Below are 26,064 nucleotides of genomic sequence, written 5' to 3' on the forward strand. Positions count from 1 at the left end.
GTGTGTGTGTGTATGTATGTTCAGTCATGTTTGACTCTTGGTGACACACCTTGGGACTATAGCCCCCCAGGCTCCTCTATCCATGGAATTTTCCGGGCAAAAGTACTGGAGTGGGTTGCCATTTCCTACTCCAAAGGATCTTCCCTTACAAAGAGGTACCTGACCACGATTTGGATAGAAGGAGGAAGAGGAGTTTAAAAAGTCATATTTTTGCATTATATTGTCATCTATCCTACAAACCAGTATCACTACAGCAAGAGCAGACCAATCTATAGGGCACATTTTGTCTCCCCCTCTTAAAAAGATGCTGAATGGTGAAACATTAAGAAAGGTAATCTGGAGAGGGACTCCTGCTTGGGATGATAGGAATGTCCTGTATCTTGCTTTGTGTTGTGGTTACACTGTATATACAACTGCCAAAACTAAAAATACTAAGCACTTAAGAATTATGTGTTTTATTTTATGCTAATTACCATTAAAATAAAATGCTCATTTAAAAAAAAAGTGCTCCTTATTATTCTCACAGGAAAATGTATTTAAAAGGAACATAACCAAGATAATGATTATAATTCCCTGTGCTATAACTTGTATCCTTGTTGCTTATCTATTGTGTACATAGTAGCTTGTATCTCAATCTCATACCCCTAATTTGCCCCATCTCCATTATTTTGTAATAATGTTTAAAGAAGTACAATCTGTAAAAATATTGAATCACAGTGCTGAACAGCTAAAACTAATACAATATTGTAAGTTAACGATATTTCAACTAAAAAAAAAATTTCAAAGGAGCATAACCAAGTCTATTCATTATAAAATTAACTACAGAACGATCTGATCTCATTCAAAACATTCTAAGCAAGATATTCTTTTTTCAATGATAGGTGATGCAAAAGAAATTCTTGGAGATCACTGACTACTAGAATCCCTCAGACTCTCATTTGTTGCGGAATCTAGGAATGGACTGACACATTTCAGCTGCATTTCACGTGTTGTTCAACTTTATGGTTTGAGAACGTCAGTGGAAATTTTGTTTCACTGCTCGTCTTGGGTATACTTGGAGGAAAACGTCTTGTGAGAAACACAGGAGTAGAAATAGTTTTCAACTAGAAATCCAAAACCCAGCTTCCAGCTCTAGGGCTAAAGGCTGCATGGAAACACGGAACAAGTCCCTTAACCATTCTGTGCCTGTGATAATCTCCTATCACAGGGCCTTCATAAGGATAAAACGTAGCAATTTGTGAAAGAACTCTGCCAAGTCAAAGCAGTTTATTATTCTAAAGTGGTTTAGCGGTATAACACTGCAGTCGAACCCTAAATTTAACCCTGACATTTTAAGTTCTCAGGGGACATCCAATGCACATCTCATTTGAACTAGAATGGCACGTTCAAGGGACAGAAACTGGTAGGTTACGCCTACTCCGAAAAAAGAGGGGTAGGAAGGCAGTCTCCTCCACTTCTAAACTTCCAGAAGTCTAGATTTCTGGGAACTGATCTTCGAAAACACCTGGTACAATCTTGCAAATTTAAAAAGGAAAATGAGGAAATAATGCCTATAGTAAGATAGATTCTTCTGTAATCCTCGTCTTGTCAACAGTCAACGAAGAAATGAATTGCTCCGGGCGTACAGAAAGCTTTCCTCCTACATTATTGTGGCGTAGTAGACAAGCAATCAGCAAGCATTGACTGTATTCCTTCGCAAATCTTTAGCACACACTTCCACGCCTTCCTTAAACTGCGTCCATCCCAGGAACGAAAAGAGAGCAAGGCCTAAAGGTCTTCAGATCATCCATCACAACTCCCTCCCCCTTCTATTCCAGGTCCAGCGGGCCCCGGCCATCACACCCTTTCCGGATCGCCCATCCCCAGGGCGGCCAGCCTCACCAGCTGTTCCCGGCGGCTGGAGCTCCGATCGGTTGGCGCCCGGCGGCCCCGAACATTAACGACACCCAAGAGCCTGGCCTCGAGGCTCAGGCCCGAGAACAGACTCCAACTACCGCACCACCAGCGACTTCCCAGGAGCAGTTCAGCATTTTGAGCTGAGCTTCCGGAAGCCGACAGCAGGCGGAAAACGGAAGCTCGGAGCAACCATTAGTTCCCCTCCCCACCTCCACTGCTTCTTTCTCTGAAAATCTCCTCTTTTTTCCTCATAGAAGGGAGAGGGGTCAATAATTTGAAATCTTTAATTAGCAAAGTTTCTTAGTTTTTCTTTCTGGTGTTTCGGACACTGAAAGAGTGTTGGAGGAAAAAAATGTGAAGTCAACGAAAGTTGAATCCCGGGGATCGGCGGAATGGTTTAGCCCGGTTGCCTAGGAGACCGAGAGTAACTCCGGAGGTGCAGCGGGCAGGCGGAGGCTATGGCCACGTTAGCCAGGCTGCAAGCCCGGTCGAAGAGCATAGCACAGCAATATTACTACAGGAACAGGTAGGGTATCAGTTAGGGGAGCGCGAAAAGGCCTGGCTTCACCCCCATCCCGTTACTCCTCAGCAGGAACGTCCTGTGAATTCATTGCGTAATTGAGTACCCCTCACTTCTCTTCCTCGTTGGTAGTCTGCAAACAGAATCACGAATTTTTGAAAGTAGTGTTAGCATACAGGGGGATTCCCGATGCAGGGGGCCATGGTTATCATCTGGAGATAATTTAAGTAAAATTCCAGTAGAAATAAAATTGTACGATAAGTGTTTTCCTTTGACATCATCACGCCACAATGGGATGAAACTTGTGTCCTCTTATGGAAAGTTTGATGGCCTCACTGGGCTCACCCTGTCTCCTTAGCTGGGTGAGCTCGGAGTGTCCCCCATCTACCTCCATTATGTCACGAATGTCGCTGAACTCAACTGTTCTATGACTCACTTGTCTTCCCAGAGTGGCAGTATGTAAACTATTCTGACAGGATAATCAATACCAATTTGTTAAGAGGGCTGAAGAAGACACTGGCGGCCCTATCCATCTCTCTACACCTAAACATCCTACAAAAGGTTCCTTTGAACAATGGTCTTCTGGAAGCAATGCCTCAGGACATTTTCTAAGCTAAGAGAAGTTCCAAAAAAGTGAAAAGGACATTGGTAGAATATAGTGACATACCAGACCAATAGAAAATATGCTAAGAAGACAATCTTGCTGAGCTGTTCTTATTCTAACATTTATCTCACCTAATACATTCTTGGGCTTCCCTTGTGGCTCAGCTGGTAAAGAATACACCTGCAATGCGGGAGACCTGGGTTCAGTCCCTGGGTAGGAAAGATCCCTTGGCAAAGGGAAAGGCTACACACTCCAGTATTCTGGCCTGGAGAATTTATTATTAATATTAATATTTTCAATATGAATGAAAGTCTTTAAAGAAGGAATTGAAATTCCCAAGTTTGTCTAGTTAAAAAAGAACAAGGTATTGAATAGCAAAGAAGAAAAACGCATATAAAATGTTAACATATGAAAAAATCAACAGGTAATTTTCTTAAGAAATTGTTTTCTTTTTCCCCTGTGTTATTGACCAGATCAGTTCTTTGCACACTGTGTACATCAGAATCACCCGAGGGTCTTGGTAAAATGCAGACTGATTCTCTGGGTCTCAGTTTTGGCCAGCATGTCTGCATTTCTCACATAGGTTCCTGTCAGGCCCCATTTTGCATAAGAAGGGAGACATTGTAAAAAAAAAAAAAAATGGTGTATGAGCCTATCATTTAATTCATAAACATCTGTACAAGTTGTATGTTTATTCCTTCTTTATACAAGGCAAGGAAAATGAGATTCAGCCAGATTAGTAATTTGTATGAAGTCATACAGCTAAGTCTCAAAACCAAAAGCCCAACTCTAAGGCCTATGATCTTCACTACCACCCTAGCCAAGATTTTCTTTGCACCACACTGGTTTTGATGAATTAAGGGGCAAAAAGCACCAAAATCCAGAAGTCCAAACGGCCTAAGCACATGGTTGGCCAAATCTATTATCATATAGGCAACAGAGCGGGAAGAAACCATTTTAATTCTTCTTGGCTTGTTTTAATGTTTTCCTTCTCAGTTGGTAACAAGACAGTGGCAAGCATGTTTAACAGCTGACACCAAATTGCCTCTGAAGTTAAAACACGACTTTGTTGGGAAAAATAAACTATGACTAAGTGCTTAGATTAGCACCTAAATCCTCCAGGGCCTGGGTGTCCACTGAGGAAGAGATGAGCTTCTTTGCCTAACAGAGGGGAAAGATTTGGAACTCCAAGAAGTGAGGTGTATGGTGCCTGCTAAGTTGCTTCAGTCATGTCTGACTCTGTGCAACTCTATGGACTGTGGCTCACCAGGTTCCTCTGTCGATGGGATTCTCCAGGCAAGAATACTGGAGTGGGTTGCCATGCCTTCCTCCAGGGATCTTCCCCCACACAGGGATCCAACTGTGTCTTTTATATTTCCTTCATTGGTAGGCTGGTTCTTTACCACTAGCGCCACCTGGGAGAAGTATGGTAGTAGCTGATACAATGAGAAAGCTAGGGGTATGGAAAGATACGTGCATTATCAGACCCCGCCCCCCCCCCCCCCCCCCCCCCCCCCCCCCCGCCCAAGCCCTCTGGGAAGTTGCTCCACAAGAAATGTTTTGTGGGTGTTCATATTTGGTGGTTTACTCATCAAAGAGGCTAAAAATCCTGTCTAGGATGTTACTGGGCAGCAAGAAGATAATACCCAGTCGTTATATGTCTAAGTATTGGCCTTTTTTTTTTTTTTTTTTTCAACTTTCAAATTACTTCCTAGTTTCATTTCTAGTCTTCCAAACTACTGAGATTTCTTTGTGACTTATTGATCATTTATACTGTCCTATTTGTGGAAAAAAAAGTTTGGGATATGTTCATTAATCGTAGTTCATTTCCCCCATATCCTTATTTAATGTGTCAAATACTAAAAGGAATGAGTTCAAAATGTCCCACTTCCACTGAATTCCACTGAGTTTCCACTGTGTGGTATCTTTTTTATGTCATATTATTTAGATTATATATGTATTCTAGTGCATCTCTCTTCATTATTGGCTCTCTCTTTTTTTTGTTTTTTTGGATGTGCAAAATGTTACACCTTTGAATCCCACTTGCAGTTGTTAAAAATTGTTTTTATTATTTCTTTAAGCAAATTTAATGCAGTAACATACAACTTGTAACATCAATATTGAGCCGCCTTGATCGGATACGAGTTAATCATATTGTTTTGTGTATTTCTCTTTGCAAGCAGAACATTTTAAGGTTTTAAATAATTAGAATCCAGGAAATTTGTGATGGGTTAAGTTAGTTTCTTTTTTATAATTTAATTTTTCATTTTACGTTGGAGTATCGTTGATTTACAATGTTGTGTTAGTTTCAAGTGTACAGCGAAGTGATTCAGCTATACATATACACACATATTGATATAAAGCCATCACCCTATGTTAAGCTACTTTGTAATTCTTGTCCTCTGTCATGAGTTTTCATGTATAAGCTATATTTTATTTTATTTTAGATTTTAACATTATTCAGAAGAAACTTATTTTTTAACATGAACATTTCTTATGGGGACTTAATGCACTCTACTTAGATTCTCAGTACTCTTTATGGATTAACTATTCACTGATTAATTAAATACTGACAGAGCACCTACTATGTGTTAAGGACTGTTCCATGTATTGAGGATATAGCAGTGAACAAAAAAGTCATGAGGTAAACAGAACATAAATAAACTTACGTATAATATTTTATCTTAGGGTGATTATAATAGCAAAGAATAAAGCAGGGTAGGCAAGAAGCGAACTAAATATGCTGTTTTAAATAGAGTGGGCTGATGAGGCTCCTCTGATCAGGAGATATTTGAACAGAGTCCTAATAAAAGTGAATGAGCAGGCCTACTAGGTAGAGATCTAAGAGATGTTACAGCCTTCAGGGGCTGTAACATTAACTGCTATACCCCTGTTGTCAGAAGCCTGCATATATGTGTTGCAAAGCAGTGTTGGAGGTCAGATCATGTGGGGCTTTTAAGCCACAGTAAAGATACTGGATTCTACCCTGATTAAGGTAGGAGGTCATTGGGGATTTTCGATAGAGGAGTGACTTGATCTGACTCTGTCTATAAAGAAAACTTGGACTTATTTTTAAATTGGATAAAGCATTTTTATTTGTTTTCTTTTTTTTTCTTCTGCTTTCCTTCTCCAATTACATCATTTATTAGTTTAACTCTTTGTGAACTCTTTTGCTTGTTATGAAAACTTCAGTCGAATTTGCTTATATAAAAAAAATAACATTTGAAATAGTTTGGAACTGTATGTGGGCTTCCCTAGTGACTCAGACAGTAAAAGAATCTGCCTGCAATGCAGGAGACCCAGGGTTGATCTCTGAGTCAGGAAGATCCCATGGAGAAGGGAATGGCTGCCCACTCCAGTATATAGTTTTCTAAGGATATATAAGCAGAGATTAACCTAATAGATGTCAAAACATCTTTTAATTAATTTAGCGATAGGGAAAAGTATGTGTAGGGGAATATAGAGAAAGCAGGTGCTCAGGAAGAGGGCTGGAAGTTTGGTAGAGACACTATAGTGACCAGGTGGTCAACTGTCAAATTTCCAGGTCTCTCACCCTCTTAAATGGGGCATGGGGAATGCATGAGGCTAGAGAGGAGAGAGTAAAAAGAGAAATAAATGGGATTGAATATATGCTATGTGCTGAGAACTCTGTAAAATACTTTCACAAATATTATGTTGATTTCCACAATAATCATATGACGTGATTTTATTTTTCCTACTTTACAATGGAGGAAAATGAAATCTTTAAAGTGTAAATTACTTGTTCAGTAAGAACAAAGATCTAATGAAGTCTGATCTATCTCAGTCCAAAGTTATACTTGGATTGCTTGCTGTTTAGTCGCTCAGTTGTGTCCAACTCTTTTGTGGCCCCATGGATTGTAGCCCGCCAGGCTCCTCTGTCCATGGAATTTCCCAGGCAAGAACACTAGAGTAGGTTGCCATTTTCTTCTCCAGGGGATCTTCCCAACCCAGGAATTGAACTCATGTCTCCTGCATTGCAGGCAGATTCTTTACTGTTGAGCCATCAGGGAAGCCATGCTTGGAGTCTGGGGACTTTAATTCAAGTCCCAGCATGGAAGTAAGTACATCAAATACATAAAGCCTAACCTGCCTTTCTAAGGTCAGCTTGAGGAAAGGAAAACACCTGATATGGCAAGTACTCTCCAGTACAAGACCAGTGATTAGAGTGGACTTCATTACCTTGTGTCAACCTGAAGTATGATGTTCTTTAAGTTGGCCTGATTCTGGAATCCACTCTTCCCATGAACTTAATTTGTTTCTAACTGCAACATAGTCAAAGGTTCCTGACTGCCTTCTTAGGCTGATTACTTGGTTTGGTGTCCTTTTCTTTGGACAATCATTTTGGTCCTAGTGACCTAAATGGATAATAGCGTAATCAGATAGACATGAGTTCCTTCCTCTGATTCTAATTAATTGCTGGTTGTTTCTGTTCAGTTATACTCTGTTATGACCAGTGACATTTAGCAAGGCTTCTGCCAAGTATGCAAGAAGGATTTATGCCAGCATGCAGGAAGAGTTAAAATCCTATTCTGTGTCACTTTAGACTTAAATTTAAGCTCTTAAATTTACGCTCTTACCTGACTTAAACACTTTTGATATCAGTTTTCTCATCTGTGAAAGAGACAATAAAACCTATTGACATGTCAGCTAAGAAGACTAAATAATTGACAGATTAATTAACACCCAGTAAATTCATAATATTATAGGCAGTCACAACAGGAGGACAAAGGATAAAAAGATCTACTCAGGATATATGATCAAAGGATCATATGATCTAAGATCAAAGTAGATCAAAGGATATATGATCTACTCAGTGGGTATAAAAAAGGCAGTTGATAAATTTAGTATCTATTTCCGAGTATTTGTCCTTTCTTTGTAAAGATTCTTAACATTTTGATATATACATTTAATGAAGTACGTAAACTATAAGTGTTTTGCTCAATAACTTTTACATTAATGTATATCTGTGTAACCGTCACTCAGATAAAGTTCTTAAGTGTTTGAAAATGTTTGTAAATGAGAAATAAAAGGAAATGTGCTTAGTAATAAAGAATATGTTTCTAAAACCAATAGCCAACATCTTGTGTATTGATGAAATACAATATAGATTTCATTCAAAAGCAAGAGAAAAATGCATATTGATTCTACTATTTGGAACTTTTTTTTCTGGAAATAGTAGTCAATACTGTAATAAAAGAAAAAAATGAGTAAGTATTGAAAGGGAAGGAATAAAAGTTGATTACAGATCATGAAATTATACAACTGAGAAGATGTAAAATAATCCTTTAAAAAACCGTCTTGTAAATAAGATGAATTTGGTAAAGTGTCAGAAAACAAATTTTTAAAAAATCAGAAATTTGTCTTGGTACCAGCAGTAACTAAATGGACTTAATATCAGACTAAAATGTTTCAAATGAAAGATCAGTGAATTTGAAGATATACCTAATATGTATTACTGGGTAGAGTGTTCTATAAATGTCAATTAGATTAGGTTGGCTGATAAATGTTCATGTTTTGACAGCTGTTTTATCAATTATTCAGAGAGACATGTTGCAATTCCCCACTATAATTTCCAAACTAAATTTGTCTATTTCCCCTTTTAGTTTTGTCAGGTTTTACTTCATGTATTTTAAAGTTATACTATTAGTTGTATATGCCTTTAAAAATATCAAATCTGCTTGATAAATGAACATTTTTATCATTATAAGATGGTTCTCCTTATACATCATAATTTTCCTTATTCTTGAGTATACTTTAAATATTAAAAATATATTTTAAACTATGAAAAGTATTTGAAGAATTTAAAACATTATTGAGATGCCTTTCTTTTATGTGTGTGTGTGTGTATACAATCTCAAACTTACATTAAACTTACAATACGGTATAGAGAGACTTCTTACAAAAACTAAATATGGCAGAAAGCCAAGAAGAACTAAAGAGCCTCTTAATGAAAGTGAAAGAAGAGAGTGAAAAGGGTGGCTTAAAACTCAACATTCATAAAACTAAGATTATGGCATCTGGTCCCATCGCTTCATGGCAAATAGATGGGGAAACAGTGGAAACAGTGAGAGACTTTATTTTTGGGGGCTCCAAAATTGCTGCAGATGGTGACTGCAGCCATGAAATTCAAAGACGCTTGCTCCTTGGAAGAAAAGTTATGACCAACCTAGATAGCATATTAAAAAGCAGAGACATCACTTTGCCAACAAAGGTCCGTCTAGTCAAAGCTATGGTTTTTCCACTAGTCACGTATGGGTGTGAGAGTTGGACCATAAAGAAAGCTGAGTGCCACAGAATTGATGCTCTTGAACTGTGGTGTTGGAGAAGACTCTTGAGAGTCCCTTGGACTGCAAGGAGATCCAACCAGTCCATCCTAAAGTCCTGAATATTCATTGGAAGGACTGATGCTGAAGCTGAAGCTCCAATATTTTGGCCACCTGATGTGAAGAACTGACTCATTTGAAAAGACCCTGATGCTGGAAAGATTGAAGGCGGGAGGAGAAGGAGATGACAGAGTATGAGATGGCTGGATGGCATCACCGACTCAATGGACATGAGTTTGAGTAAACTCCAGGAGTTAGCGATGGACAGGGTAGCCTGGCATGCTGAGTCCATGGGGTCGCAAAGAGTCGAACACGACTGAGTGACTGAACTGAACTGACTGAAATCGGGGTAGGTTGCAATCTGATAGCCCATTGCCTTCCAAATTCTTTTTCCACATAAGTACATTTTCTATATAATCACAGTACTACCATCAAAATCAAGAAATGAACGTTCGTACACTTCTACCATCCAATCTTCAGACTCCATTCAAGCTTTGCCAATTGTCCCAATAGTGTTATTTATAACAAAAATTCTTGTTTTGTCTCTTCAGTTATCTTTAATATAGAATATTTTCTCAGATTTTCTTCAGTTTTCATGACTTTGCCACCTGTGAAGATCACAGGTCAGTTATTTTGTGGAATTTCCTTCAGTTTAGGTTTGTCTAATTTTTCCTCCAGTAGATTCAGGGTATGTACCTATGGCAGAAATATCACAGAAATGATGCTGGAGTCTTCTTAGTACATCTACCAGGTACTGTATCATCTTGATTCATCCAATTACTGATAGAGAGACATTTGGATAATGTCATTAAGATTTTGTCTGCTAGGCTTCTCCACTGTGAGATTCTTTTTTTTTTTGTAATAGGTATTTTTTAAAAGCAATTGATTTGAGGCTATGAATGTATTCTGTTCCTCTTCTAACTTTCAATTTACTTATTTTCTTATTTATATCATTATGGACACGTGATCCTATTTTAATCCATGGGTTAGACCCCATTACCCTTACCTATCTTTATGCTAGCATTATCCCAGATTTGTCTAATGGGAGCCACTTCCTTTTGTGTCCTGCTCATGGTAATATTCTCCTGCTTTCTGACACAAAAAAACGTCGAGGCTAAGCTTTTACTTTTCCTGTCGCAACCCTGGGGTTATCTCATTTTTTCAAGGACCTCTTGTTTCTTTTAGTAGATGCCTGTGTCGTTGGGCGTTGCTGTTCTCAGGCCTTGTCACGTGGACAGAGCTAGAAAATATGTGTATGCATGCATTGGCACAGAGTTTACATCTATACTTTATCTAGAAGTCTAGGTGTTGATCGATCTATCCATTAACCCATCCATGTGGCTATTGAAATCCATGAGTTTATGTTAACAATTCTGTTTCAAATACAGCACTACAGAGTTTGTTCTAGTATTTTTGCCCCTTTTCTAACAGAAACCTGGCTCGTTATTTTTAACATATTCACTTATTTGAATAATCCCTCTGTGTATAATCAAACTCCTGTCACTGTAACTACTTCCTCTTTTAGGGATACCACCTTTAATTCTGTGTGAGGGTTTCCTCTCTGTGCTGAACTGCCGGTTCCCAGCTAACTCAGATACCTTTTCATCACTCTTGGTCTCTGATTCCCTGTGCTGGTGACCTTCCAACTGTACACTGTTTTCACCCTTCCTCAACACCCTAAAGCCACGCCTCTTCTCCATGGGAACACTCTCCTTACTCAGATGGGACATCGTACCCCAGGCTGCCCCTCCGTGTGGATGCCCACTGTACCCCACACAGGCTCTGATACTCCATGCTGAGCCATGGGGTCCTCCTATTCCCCCCACCCCACTCCACAAAGATCTTTGCTTTCCTTGCCCACTGCTGATTTCTTTAGTGAAGTGAGAAGGAGGAGGAAGAAAAGTAAATATAAAAAATTTTTAAAGTACACTAACATGTATAAATCTACATGACAAGCTATGATAATTCCTACTTGATGATCTAATGCTACACACTCCTGACAGTCCAGTTATTAGAACTCCCACTGCTTTCACTACAGAGGGCCATGAATTCGATCCCTGATTGGGGAACTAAGATCCTGCATGCCATGCAGCTGGAAAAAAATTGCTTATGTATTAGCAACCCCTGATTCATTGGACTGTGAGGTAATAATAGTAACAAGAGCTGTAATGAAAACTATTAATGAAAGTAAAAAAAAAATCTGCCTGCAATGTGGGAGACCTAGGTTCAATCCCTGGGTCAAGAAGATTCTCTGGAGAAGGGAATGGTTACCCTCTCCAATATTCTTGTTTGGAGAATTCCATGGACAGAGGAGCCTGATGGGCTACAGTCAATGGTCACAAAGAGTCAGACATGACTGAGTGACTAACTCTTAAACACACTGCCTGGCAATCCAGTTGTTAGGACTCTGAGTTTCCACTGCTTTCACTACAGGGGGAGAGGGGTGCCAGGGGGCAAAATCTCAATCCCTGGTTGGGGAATTAAGATCCTGTATGCCATGCAGCCAGAAAAATAAATAAATAAATAATGCCAGTGTGTTTGTAACCTATGATTCATTGAACTTGTACCATCTAAAATGTCCTATTTCTCATCATCCAGTAGTAACTGACCTTTTATTAGAAACATAGGTAATAATCAGAATCCAAAGTAGAAAATAAGCATAATTCCTGCATTTAAGGAGTTTGAAATCCTTAAGACCCAATAGTGAAGTGATACGGAAAAAATAATCATTTTGGACATCAATATGTCTTATAACCATGCCATGTCTTACCTGCTGCTCAGTCATGTGAGACTCTTTGTGAACCCATGGACTGTAGCCCAGGAGGCTCCTCTGTCTGTGGGGTTTTCTAGGCAAGAATACTGGAGTAGGTTGACAGCTAATACTGGAATTTTATTCCTAATGTCTGAAATAGCTACAAGTTAAATGACAATAAGAAGCAAAGGGTATTGGGTTTTTAGTCTAGCATTTATTCAACAGCTAAGGTCAGACTAAGCATAGTATTTTGATGTGTAAAATGCAGATTTTTTGCATATTAAGGAAAAATATTTAATCACACATTTTTTTCATTTTTTAATTATTGTCAGTTATTTTCTGGCCACTAATGATATATATGCACATAGTGTTATACAGGGTTATAATACTTATTTCTAGTTGATGATGAAGTGACTGGAAACTTCCCACTTTTTCTCAGTGTTTTATTAGATTCCTGGTAATGCTTTTGGTCTTTCATCATTATTAATTCATTTAGTATTCATTGTGATAATACTGATCATAATAAATTTATTTCAAATTCATTTAGATGTCATATTTTATTCACAGCTATAGGATTTTCATTGTAATTTGGAACTAATTAATATACCATTAAAATAAAGTGTTACCCACATTTTTCATTTTAAACATAAAATGTCTAGCAGTTCATGACATATTGTATGAGTATGCAGCATCCCAGTGGTAACCCAAGTATCTGTAAATTTCATTTTTAAGCAGTTAAAAAATGGCAACAGAAAAATGTGTGTAGAAGTCAAATTTCAGCCCATAACTTAAAATTTAGCACAAAGCTAACTACTAGTTATTTCAAAGCATTTCCCTTTAATTTAATGTATGGTTCTTATTAGTATATATATATATATATACTTTTAATTAAATGGCTGTTTTAAAAACGCAGAGATTTTTAATAACTCCAAAAAGAAATTATTTAATCTTCCTTTTGACTAAGTATTATATGTTAACATTATTACTGGGAGAGTTTAAAAAGCATAAACTCAAGACAGATAATGTGATTGCTTATCTTATGTGATAATTACATGTAAGGGGTAAGCTCAAACTAATATATTAGTTGAAAAAAGTATTAGGCATATCTGTATACCGTATACTTTTTCTCTCTCCTTTGTAAAGGATGTCAGCTGTTTATTGCTGGTGAAGGAGAGAATAATGTTTTCACTAATTTCATTAATAGAGTACAGTTTACCTTTGAACTAAATGGGTTTGAACTACCCAGGTCCACTTATATTCAGATATTTTTTTCAACAGATGCGTTCTACAATAATGCACAATCCCCAATTGTTTGAATGCTGGGAATGATTGAAGGTGGGAGGAGAAGGGGACGACAGAGGATGAGATGGTTGGATGGCATCACCGACTCAGTGGACATGAGTTTGAGTAAGCTCCGGAAGTTGGTGATGGACAGGGAAGCTTGGCATGCTGCAGTCCATGGGGTCACAGAGGTGGACACGACTGAGTGACTGAACTGAACTGCGGGTATTTGGGCTGATGTAAGATTATGCATAGGATTTTTGACTGAGTGGGGTGTTGGTGCCCTGAACAGCCTCATTATCAAGGGTCAACCAGATTTACTATAGGCATTTGAAATATTAAAGGCTCAGAATCTAGAAAAATGGTACTGATAACCTATTTGCAGAGCAGGAATAGAGACAGAGATGTAGAGAACAGACCTGTGGACATGGAAACAGGGGAAGGAGAGGGTAGGGTGAATTGAGAGAGTAGTATTGATGTATATACACTACCATCTATAAAGTAAATTGCTAGTGAATAGCCACTATATAGCATAGGGAGCTCAGCTCGATGCTTTGTGATGACTTAGAAGGGTGCAATTGGGGGGTGCGCTGGGAGGGGAACTCTAGAGGGTGGGGATATATGTATACATATAGCTGATTCATGTTGTCATATAGCAGAAACGAGCACAACAATGTAAAGCAGTTATTTTCCAATAAAAAATTTTAATGGTAAAAAGGGTTAAATAACCATGAAAAACCATTTTATCTATTATCATGAATTTGACTTTATATCAGCCTTTTTGAATAAATGTTTCTTTCCTTATCTTCTTTACCCTCTGTCTTCTTTGAATTGCCTGCTCTACTAGACATTGTGTTACTTTATCTTCTCTATTTTTGCCCTAAATGACATTTTTATTTCCTGTACTAGAATAGAATATTGACTAGGATAAAAATGTTAAAAGAAAAATGAAAGATTCCTTCTAACCCTGAAACCCCATGAAATAGTGGCCTTGTTTTCATGACTGATTGATGGCATTTGACACTGTTTAATCATGATCTCCCTTCTTGATGCTCTTCCAGTAACTTCTAGGGAACTGTAAAATACTTATGTCTTTTATTTGGGCCTTATGTTTTTTCCTGTTGTTTGACATCTTTCACTATAAATTTTTTTGAACCAAAGACCATTACATTTTGGAGATATGTGATGCCAAGGCCTCAGTGATAATATTCAGGGAATCTAATATCCCTTTGTATTGTACACAGAACTCTGAAAACTAGTTAAGAACTTTGCCTTCTGCCTTGACTTCAGCTATTACTTATCTTATCTTCCTTCCTTCCTTCTTTTTTTCCTTTCTCTGTCCTTCCACGGACATTAGTTTAGCTTCTCCTATGAATCAGATACTTTAGTATATGTTGGGATACAGATAAAATAAAAGGTGAGCCTTTCTCTCAAGAAGATAAATATTATGATTAGTATACAGAAGAATTTTCAGAGTACTATAAAGATACATCCCTTTGGAAGTTGTAGTTGCAAAAGTCATTTCAAGAACAGGGTATAGTTTTGTGATAGCTTGAAGGCAAGAGAGCACATGGCCTATTCTGGGAACTATAGGAATAGAATGGCTCTGTCATAGGATTGAAGTGGTAAAAGAAGACATGGGAGATGAAGTCTGAGGCCGGGTGGATGAACTATGACATCCTAAGAACCTTAGACGTCATTCAGAAGATTTAGGGGTGTTTTGTGGGATTTCCACAAAGGGGTTTTATGAAAAAATTGACTTTGATTTGATTAGATTCAGGTTTTAGAAAGACCATTCAAACAGTGGCTGGAAGGATGGAACAGAGTAGAAAACTAGTGCCTGGGAAACAATGGTTTTGCAAGAAGCTAATCTTTAAAAGGTGAAGACACAAACTAATGCAGAGAATTGGTCTTGCCGTTTCTGACTGATTGAATAATATTGTCTTTCATGAGAAATGGCTTGCAGAAAAAGTTGGCGTAAAGCTCAACATTCAGAAAACTAAGATCATGGCATGTGGTCCCATCCCTTCATGGGAAATAGATGGGGAAACAGTGGAAACAGTGTCAGACTTTATTTTGGGGGGCTCCAAAATCACTGCAGATGGTGATTGCAGCCATGAAATTAAAAGATGCTTACTCCTTGGAAGGAAAGTTATGACCAACCTAGATAGCATATTCAAAAGCAGAGACATTACTTTGCCAACAAAGTTTCGTCTAGTCAAGGCTATGGTTTTTCCAGTGGTCGTGTATGGATGTGAGAGTTGGTCTGTGAAGAAAGCTGAGTGCTGAAGAACTGATGCTTTTGAACTGTGGTGTTGGAGAAGACTCTTGAGAGTCCCTTGGACTGCAAGGAGATCCAACCAGTCCATTCTAAAGGAGATCAGTCCTGGATGTTCATTGGAAGGACTGATGCTAAAGCTGAAACTCCAATACTCTGGCCACCTCATGTGAAGAGTTGACTCATTGGAAAAGACTCTGATGCTGGGAGGGATTGGGGGCAAGAGGAGAAGGGGATGACAGAGGATGAGATGGCAGGATGGCATTACCAACTCGATGGACATGAGTTTGAGTGAACTCCGGGAGTTGGTGATGGACAGGGAGGCCTAGCATGCTGTGATTCATGGGGTTGCAAATAGTCGGACATGACTGAGCAACTAAACTGAACTGAACTGAAAAGAGAAGAACAGAGGGTGGCTGTGTATGGAGGAAGGATGAGAGAAGTTATTTTAGATCTGTTGACTTAAAGTACCTGAGGAATATCACAGCACAGACGTTAAGATATCTTAGATACACAGATTAGGATTGCTGTGCATCCTCTGAGAACCTACTCAAATGCTTCCTTTGACTCCCATCTTTTCCCTACTGATTTTTTTATTAAAAAAAAAAAACCCTTTTCTGCTTTTATATTTTCCAGATCTTTACTTCTGACATGATATTTCCCTTTTCCTGTATGGTATTTCACTTTTCACAGGGTTTTCTTTACTGTTAAATTATTTTTCACTTCTATTAGTTTGAGAGTACAGACTATGTCTTTGGTTTAAATGGCTTGCTAAATGTGATGGCAGCATCATGGCAGCAGAGGTTCTTCCTTTTTCTCTCCACTTTGATTTAAAACTAATCAGACATACATTACCAGAAGAAGAAAAGAAATTAAAAAAAGAGAGCACCTCTGCACAGCATACTAGAAAACCTGGGGTATCCATCCATCTGTGCACCTGAGAATGGATGGATTGGACTGCAGAGGAGGTGGCAGAGCAAGGGAAGTGGCACTGGATCTGGTGGCAGCAGAGGAGTCATGGCAGAGAAGGCAGATCCCAATCTGTCAGTGAGCTGGTGCAACCTTTCTGGAAGAGGAGGTAGAGGTAGAGGATGATGGTGGTGAGTAGGGGGTCTGTCCTGTCTGTGTTGCAACTAAAGGCACCAGGTTCTCTCTGAGGACACTCAGTGGCCGTGGGAGGTAAAAGAAAGGGAGGTAAGCAGAGCACAGAAAATGAAGGAAGTCGTCGTCTTTCTCCTGGGCAGCAAAAAGACTGCCCATGCCCCTCTAGGACACCCTCCCACCCCCGCCACGCACACAATTAAGGGACCTTCTACTGAGCTGTGGACACACTTAAAGTTCCACGTAATAAGCACACATCTCTCCAGGCTTTGCACTACCTTTGCTGTATTGTTTGGTGTATGCGCCCAACCTTAGGGGCAAGTCAGTGCCAGTAAGAACAAGAAACTTGTGTTTATAGCACTACCTTTGGGAAAACAAAAGGAAGCCTCCTAATTATTAACCTGGTGAACTGTTAGAATTAAAGTAAATAAAGCCTTGACAAAATAAAAAAGAAGGGCATGACAACCCACTCCAGCATTCTTGCCTGGAGACTCCCACGGACAGAGGACCCTATGTGGTCAATTGTGTTGCCAAGAGTTGGGCACATCTGAAGTGACTTAGCATGCAAAATAAGAAAGTCTACCTCAAATACAACAGTAGAGATGCTTTTCATCAGCCACCATAAATAGTAAGGGTAGCATGATATTACAAAATTAAATGACAATTTTCCAGCAGCCAAATCCAAAGGCATGGCATATTACAAATTAATAAGAATTTAAAATAAGTGTTATAAAGGAATTCAGTGGGCTACAAGAAAATTCAGAAAGGCAATATAATAGGCAATAATACTAAAAGTGTGAGAGATTTTAAAGCCCCACTATTAGCAATGGCTAGATTGTCCAAAGAGAAAATCAAGGCAATGTTGGGATTGAACAACACTTTATAAGGAATGAATTTATTAGACATATATTGAACATTCTATCCAACAGCAGTGGAATGCACATTCTTCTCAAGAGCACATGGAATATTCTTCAGGATAGATCATATAATAGGCCACACACACAAAAAAAAACTTGGCAAATTTAAAAGATTGAAATCATATCTATCTCCTCTGACTACAGTAGTATGAAGCTAGAAATCAACAAGAGAAAAGTGAGAAGATCTGCAAATATGAACAACATACTTCTAGACAACCACTGGATCAAAAGAAAAATCAAAAGGGAAATAAAAAATTGTCTCAAAACAAATGAAAATTAAAACATAACATATCAAATACTGTGAGATTCAGCAAAAGTAGTTCTGAGAGGAAAGTTTATAGCAATAAATGTATATATTAAGAAATTTCATCTCAATTGAGTAACCAAACTTTACTCCTCAAGGAGCTAGAAAAAGAACAAATGAAGTTCAAAGTCAGCAGAAAGAAGGAAATAAGGATCAGAATGTAAATAAATGAACTAGAGACCACAAAAGCAATAAGAAGGATCAACAAAATTAAGAACTGATTCTTCAAAAAAAGATAAGCAAAATTGACAAACCTAGACAAAAAGGGGACTCAAATAAATTTAGAAATGAAAGAAGAGATATCACAACTGATGCTACAGAAATACATAGAATCCAAAGAGACTGCTATTGAGCATCTACACCAAAAATTATACAACCTAGAAGAAATGGATACATTTCTAGAAGCAAACAACCTACCAAGATTAAATTAGGAAAAAAAAAAAAAAAGCAAATCTGAACAGACAATAATGAGTAAAGAGACTGAATTGGTAATTTTAAAACTTCTAACAGAAAACTCCAGGATCAGATGGGATCACTTCAGAATTCTACCTAACATTTAAAGAAAATGTGAACACCAATACTTTTCAAATTTTTCCAAAATGTTGAAGAAGATGTCCAAACTCATTCTGCAAGCATTATTTTGATACCAAGACTAGATAAAGATGCAACAAGAAAACTGTAGACCACTATCCCTTATGAACATAGGTGAAAAAAATTCTCAACAAAATGTTAGTTAACTGAATTCAAGAACACTTTGGACACTATGACCAAGTGGGATATATCACTGGGATGCAAGGACTATTTGATATATGCAAATCAGTAAATATAATATATCATCATATCAATAAAATGAAAGACAAAAATCATATGGTCATCTCAGTAGATTCAGAAAAAGCATTTGACAGAATACAACATCTTTTGATGATAAAAACCCTTAATAGACTGAGTATAGAAAGAATATACCTTAAAATAATATAGCCCATGCATGACAAACCCAGCTAACATTATTCTTAATGTAGAGAAATTGAAAATATTTCCTCTAAGATCGAGATCAAGGAAATTATCTTACCACTCCTACTCAGTATAGTACTGGATGTTCTAGCTAGAGTAATTAGGCAAGACAAAGAAAGACATCCAAATTGGAAAGGAAGGAGTAAAACTCATTATTTGCTGATGATAGAAATGGTATGGATGATAGAAGTAGACGATATTAAGAGGTGACAAGAATAGACAGAAGAACTATACAAAATGATCTTACTGACCCAGATAACCGTGATGGTTTGATCACTCACCTAGAACCAGACATCCTGGAAGTGAAGTGGGCCCTAGGAAGCATCACTATGAACAAAGCTAGTGGAGGTGATGTAATTCCAGCTGAGCTATTCCAAATCCTAAAAGATGATGCTGTGAAAATGCTGCATTCAATATGCCAGGAAACTTGGAAAACTCCACAGTGGCCACAGGACTGGAAAAATCAGTTTTCATTCCAATCCCAAAGAAAGGCAATGCCAAAGAATGCTCTGCTGTTGCTGCTGCTAAGTCACTTCAGTGTCCAACTCTGTGAGACCCCATAGATAGCAGCCCACCAGGCTCCCCCCTCCCTGGGATTCTCCAGGCAAGTACACTGGAGTGGGTTGCCATTTCCTTCTCCAATGCATTAAAGTGAAAAGTGAAAGTGAAGTTGTTCAGTTATGTCTGACTCTTAGGGACCCCATGGACTGCAGCCCACCAGGCTCCTCTGTCCATGGGATTTTCCAGGCAAGAGTACTGGAGTGGGGTGCCATTGCCTTCTCTGAAAGAATGCTCAAACTTCCACAAAACTGCACTCATTTCACAGGCTAATAAAGTAATGCTGAAAATTCTCCAGCTAAGTTACAACAGTACATGAACTTTGAACTTCTAGATGTTCAAGCTGAATTTAGAAAAGGGAGACGAACCAGATATCAAACTGCCAACATCAACTGGATCATAGGAAAAGCAAGAGAATTCCAGAAAAACATCTACTTGTGCTTCATTAACTATGCTAAAGTCTCTGTGTGGATCACAACAAACTGTGAAAAATTCTTAAAAGAGATGGGGCTACCAGGTCACCTTACCTGCCTCCTATGAAATCTGCTTGCAGGTTAAAAAGCAATAGTTAGAACCAGACACGGAACAACTGACTGGTTCCAGATTAGGAAGGGAGTATGTCAAGGCTGTATATTGTCACCCTGCTTATTTAACTTATATGCAGAGTACATCATGCAAAATGCTGGGCTGGATGAAGCACAAGCTGGAATCAAGATTGCTGGGAGACAGCAATCCCACTGCTGGGCATACACACTGAGGAAACTAGAATTGAAAGAGATACATGTATCCCAATGTTCATTGCAGCACTGTTTACAATAGCTAGGACGTAGAAGCAACCTAGATGTCCATCGGCAGATGAATGGATAAGAAAGCTGTGGTACATATACATGATGGAATATTACTCGGCCATTAAAAAGAATGCATTTGAAATAAAAACCACAATGAGGTTCCATCTCATGCCGGTTGGAATGGCTGCTATCCAAAGGTCTACAAACAATAAATGCTGGAGAGGGTGCAGAGAAAAGGGAACCCTCTTACACTGTTGGTGGGAATGCAAACTAGTACAGTCACTATGGAGAACAGTATAGAGATTCCTTAAAAAACTGGAAATAGAACTGCTATACGACCCAGCAATCCCACTCCTCGGCATACACACCAAGGAAACCAGAATTGAGAGACGTGTGTACCCCAGTGTTCACTGCAGCACTGTTTATAATAGCCAGGATATGGAAGCAACCTAGATGCCCATCAGCAGATGAATGGATAAGAAAGCCATGGTACATATACACAATGGAATATTACTTAGCTATTAAAAAGAATGCATTTGAATCAGTTCTAATGAGGTGGATGAAACTGGAGCCTATTATACAGACTAAAGTAAGTGAGAAAGAAAAACACCAATACAGTATATTAACACATATATATGGAATTTAAAAAGATGGTAATGATGACCCTATATGCAAGACAGCAAAAGAGACAGAGATGTAAAGAACAGACTTTTAGACTCCGTGGGAGAGGGAGAGGGTGGGATGATTTGAGAGAATAGCATTGAAACATGTATATTATCATATGTGAAATAGATCACCAGTCCAGGTTTGATGCATGAGACAGGGTGCTCAGGGCTGGTGCACTGGGATGACCTTGAGGGATGGGATGGGGAGGGAGGTGGGAGAGGGGTTCAGTATGGGGAACACATGTATACCTATGGCTAATTCATGTCAATGTATGGCAAAAACCACTACAATATTGTAAAGTAATTAGCCTCCAATTAAATAAATTTAAAAAATAAAAAGAATGCATTTGAATCAGTTCTAATGACGTGAATGAAACTGGAGCCTATTATACAGAGTGAAGTAAGTCAGAAAGAAAAATACCACTAAAGTATATTAATGCATATATATGGAATTTAGAAAGATGGTAACAATGCCCCTATATGTGAGACAGCAAAAGAGACACAGATGTAAAGAACAGACTTTTGGACTCTGTGGGAGGAGGTGAGGGTGGGACGATTTGAGAAAATACCATTGAAACATGTATATTACCATATGTGAAACAGATCGCCAGTCCAGCTTTGATGCATGAGACAGGGTGCTCAGGGCCAGTGCACTGGGATGTCCCTGAGGGATGGGATGAGGAGGGAGGTAGGAGAGGGATTCAGGATGGGGGACACATGTACACCCATGGCTGATTCATGTGAATGAATGGCGAAAAAAAACCACTACAATGTTGTAAAGTAATTCAGATCAGATCAGATCAGTCGCTCAGTCGTGTTGGACTCATGAATCACAGCACGCCAGGCCTCCCTGTCCATCACCAACTCCCGGAGTTCACTGAGACTCACGTCCATCGAGTCAGTGATGCCATCCAACCATCTATCCTCTGTCGTCCCCTTCTCCTCTTGCCCCCAATCCCTCCCAGCATCACAGTCTTTTCCAATGAGTCAACTCTTCGCATCAGGTGGCCAAAGTACTGGAGTTTCAGCTTTAGAATCAGTCCTTCCAAAGAACACCCAGGACTGATCTCCTTTAGAATGCACTGGTTGGATCTCCTTGCAGTCCAAGGGACTCTCAAGAGTCTTCTCCAACACCACAGTTCAAAAGCATCAATTCTTTGGCATTCAGCCTTCTTCACAGTCCAACTCTCACATCCATACATGACCACAGGAAAAACCATAGCCTTGACTAGATGAAACTTTGTTGGCAAAGTAATGTCTCTGTTTTTGAATATGCTATCTAGGTTGGTCATAACTTTCCTTCCAAGGAGTAAGCGTTTTTTAATTTCATGGCTGCAGTCACCATCTGTAGTGATTTTGGAGCCCAGAAAAATAAAGTCTGACACTGTTTCCACTGTTTCCCCATCTATTTCCCATGAAGTGATGGGGCCGGATGCCATGATCTTCGTTTTCTGAATGTTGAGCTTTAAGCCAACTTTTTCACTCTCCACTTTCCCTTTCATCAAGAGGCTTTTGAGTTCCTCTTCACTTTCTGCCATAAGGGTGGTGTCATCTGCATATCTGAGGTTATTGATATTTCTCCCGGCAACCTTGATTCCAGCTTGTGTTTCTTCCAGCCCAGCATTTCTCATGATGTACTCTGCATATAAGTTAAATAAACAGGGTGACAATATACAGCCTTGATGTACTCCTTTTCTTATTTGGAACCAGTCTGTTGTTCCATGTCCAGTTCTAAGTGTTGCTTCCTGACCTGCATACACATTTCTCAAGAGGCAGATCAGGTGGTCTGGTATTCCCATCTCTTTCAGAATTTTCCACAGTTTCTTGTGATCCACACAGTCAAAGGCTTTGGCATAGTCAATAAAGCAGAAATAGATGTTTTTCTGGAACTCTCTTGCTTTTTCCATGATCCAGCAGATGTTGGCAATTTGATCTCTGGTTCCTCTGCGTTTTCTAAAACCAGCTTGAACTTGAGGAAGTTCATGGTTCACATATTGCTGAAGCCTAGCTTGGAGAATTTTGAGCATTACTTTACTAGCGTGTGAGATGAGTGCAATTGTGTGGTAGTTTGAGCATTCTTTGGCATTGCCTTTCTTTGGGATTGGAATGAAAACTGACCTTTTCCAGTCCTGTGGCCACTGCTGAGTTTTCCAAATTTGCTGGCATATTGAGTGCAACACTTTCACAGCATCATCTTTCAGGATTTGGAATAGCTCAACTGGAATTCCATCACCTCCACTTGCTTTGTTCGTAGTGATGCTTTCTAAGGCCCACTTGACTTCACATTCCAGGATATCTGGCTCTAGGTGAGTGATCACACCATCGTGATTATCTGGGTTGTAAAGATCTTTTTTGTACAGTTCTTCTGTATATTCTTGCCATCTCTTCTTAATATTTTCTGCTTCTGTTAAGTCCATATCATTTCTGCCCTTTATTGAGCCCATCTTTGCATGAAATGTTCCCTTGGTATCTCTGATTTTCTTGAAGAGATCCCTAGTCTTTCCCATTCTGTTGTTTTCCTCTCTTTATTTGCATTGATAGCGAAGAAGGTTTTCTTATCTCTTCTTGCTATTCTTTGGAACTCTGCATTCAGATGTTTATATCTTTCCTTTTCTCCTTTGCTTTTCACTTCTCTTCTTTTCACAGCTATTTGTAAGGCCTCCCCAGACAGCCATTTTGCTTTTTTGCATTTCTTTTCCATGGGGATGGTCTTGATCCCTGTCTCTTGTACAATGTCACGAACCTCATTCCATAGTTCATCAGGCACTCTATCTATCAGATCTAGGCCCTTAAATCTATTTCTCACTTCCACTGTATAATCATAAGGGATTTGATTTAGGTCATCCCTGAATGGTCTAGTGGTTTTCCCTACTTTCTTCAATTTCAGTCTGAATTTGGCAATAAGGAGTTCATGGTCTGAGCCACAGTCAGCTCCTGGTCTTGTTTTTGCTGACTGTATAGAGCTTCTCCATCTTTGGCTGCAAAGAATATAAGAATCTGATTTTGGTGTTGACCATCTGGTGATGTCCATGTATAGAGTCTTGTGTTGGAAGAGGGTGTTTGTTATGACCAGTGCATTTTCTTGGCAAAACTCTATTAGTCTTTGCCCTGCTTCATTCCGTATTCCAAGGCCAAATTTACCTGTTACTCCAGGTGTTTCTTGACTTCCTACTTTTGCATTCCAGTCCCTTATAATGAAAAGGACATCTTTTTTGGGTGTTAGTTCTAAAAGGTCTTGTAGGTCTTCATAGAACCGTTCAGCTTCTTATTGGCCTCCAATTAAAATAATTAGTTAAAAAGATTGCCAGGAGAGATATCAATAACCTCAGATACGCAGATTACACCACCCTTATGGCAGAAAGTGAAGAAAGTGAAGAGGAACTAAAGAGCCTCTTGATGAAGGTGAAAAAGGAGAGTGAAGAAGCTGGCTTCAAAGTCAACATTCAAAAAACTAAGATCATGGCATCCTGTGCTGTCACTTCATGGCAGATGGGGAAACAATGGAAACAGTGAGAGACTTTATTTTGGGAGGTTCCAAAATCACTGCAGATGGTGACTGCAGCCATGAAATTAAAAGATGTTTGCTCCTTGGAAGAAAAGCTATGACAAACCTAGACAGCATATGAAAAAGCAGAGACATTTATTTGCCAACAAATCTGTATAGTCAAAGGTAAGATTTCTCCAATAGTCATGTATGCATGTGACAGTTGGACCGTAAAGAAGGCTGAGCATTAAAGAACTGATGCTCCTGAACTGTGGCATTAGAGAAGACTCTTGAGAGTCTCTTGGACTGCAAGGAGATCAAACCATTCAATCTTAAAGGAAATCAGTCCTGAATATTCATTTCACTTTCATGCATTGGAGAAGGAAATGGCAATCCACTCCAGTGTTCTTGCCTGGAGAATCCCAGGGACGGGAGAGCCTGTGGCTGCTGTCTATGGGGTCACACAGAGTCAGACACGACTGAAGTGACTTAGCAGCAGCAGCATTCATTGGAAGGACTGATGCTGAAGCTGAAACTCCAATACTTTGGCCACCTGATGCAAAGAACTGATTCATTGGGAAAGACCCTGATGCTGAGAAAGTTGAAGGCAGGAGGAGAAGGGTGTAACAGAGGAGAAGATGGTTGGATGGTATCACTGACTCAATGGACTTGAGTTTGAGCAAGCTCCAGGAGTTGGTAATGGACAGGGAAGCCTGGTGTGCTGCAGCCCATCAGACTGCAAAGAGTTGGATATGACTGAATGACTGAACAACAACTGATACTATATATAGAAAATCCCAAAGAATTCCTTAAGAACTGCTGCTGACTTAATCAACAATTTCAGTAAAGTTGTAGGATTTGAATTTAGACAGAAATCAATTGAATTCCTTTACACTAATGATGAAACAGCCGAAAAAACAATAAATTATAGAATCTCATTCACAGTAAAATCAAAACCCATAGGATAAGTTTAATCAAGGAAGTAAAAGATATGCACAATGAAAACTACAAAAGTCTGCTAGAAGAAAATGAAGAACACAAACAAATAGAAAGGCATCCTGTATTCTTAGATTGGAATAAGTAATATGTTAAAATACCCATATAACCGCCAAACCATCTACAGAGTCAGTGCTATCCCCACCCAAACACCAAAGGTATTCTTTACAGAAATAGAAGAAACAATCCTGAAATTTATGAGGAACCACAAAGACTCTGAGTAGCCAAAGCAATCCTGAGACAAAAAAACCAAAGCTGGAGGTATCACACGTCTGGATTTCATAGTATAATAGAAAGTCATAGTAAGAAAAGCAATGTTGATCTGACACAAAAATAGACACATTGACTAATAGGACAGAATGCTGTTGCTGCTGCTGCTAAGTTGCTTCAGTCGTGTCCGACTCTGTGCGACCCCATAGACGGCAGCCCACCAGGCTCCCCCGTCCCTGGGACTCTCCAGGCAAGAACAATGGAGTTGGTTGCCATTTCCTTCTCCAATGCATGAAAGTGAAAAGTGAAAGGGAAGGCACTCAGTCATGTCTGACTCTTCGCGACCCCATGGACT

At 39.1% G+C, this 26,064-nt stretch overlaps 2 protein-coding genes across 9 annotated transcripts in view; one reads left to right on the forward strand and one right to left on the reverse strand.

Moving 5' to 3' along the window:
* The window catches only part of GPATCH2 (G-patch domain containing 2), a 197,413-nt gene extending 195,356 nt beyond the window's left edge, over positions 1-2,057 (reverse strand). For all 5 annotated transcript variants that reach the window (XR_003514874.1, XM_027564446.1, XM_027564447.1 and 2 more), the window contains exon 1: positions 1,882-2,057. Coding sequence is in view for 4 of the 5 variants with exons in the window: in XM_027564446.1 (XP_027420247.1) it covers positions 1,882-1,937 (56 nt within the window). In the remaining variant the exon portion in view is untranslated. The remainder of the gene's footprint in view (positions 1-1,881) is intronic.
* A 229-nt stretch (positions 2,058-2,286) lies between these two features.
* The window catches only part of SPATA17 (spermatogenesis associated 17), a 244,010-nt gene continuing 220,232 nt past the window's right edge, over positions 2,287-26,064 (forward strand). Inside the window, exon 1 of one of the 4 annotated variants that reach the window (XM_027564452.1) lies at positions 2,287-2,422. In XM_027564452.1, coding sequence (XP_027420253.1) covers positions 2,355-2,422 — 68 coding nt within the window. In that variant the 5' untranslated portion in view covers positions 2,287-2,354. The remainder of the gene's footprint in view (positions 2,423-26,064) is intronic. The other 3 variants (XM_027564451.1, XM_027564450.1, XM_027564453.1) reach the window with 3 other exon arrangements.

This window comes from Bos indicus x Bos taurus, chromosome 16 (assembly GCF_003369695.1).
Source record: "Bos indicus x Bos taurus breed Angus x Brahman F1 hybrid chromosome 16, Bos_hybrid_MaternalHap_v2.0, whole genome shotgun sequence".
NCBI classification, from domain to species: domain Eukaryota; kingdom Metazoa; phylum Chordata; class Mammalia; order Artiodactyla; family Bovidae; genus Bos; species Bos indicus x Bos taurus.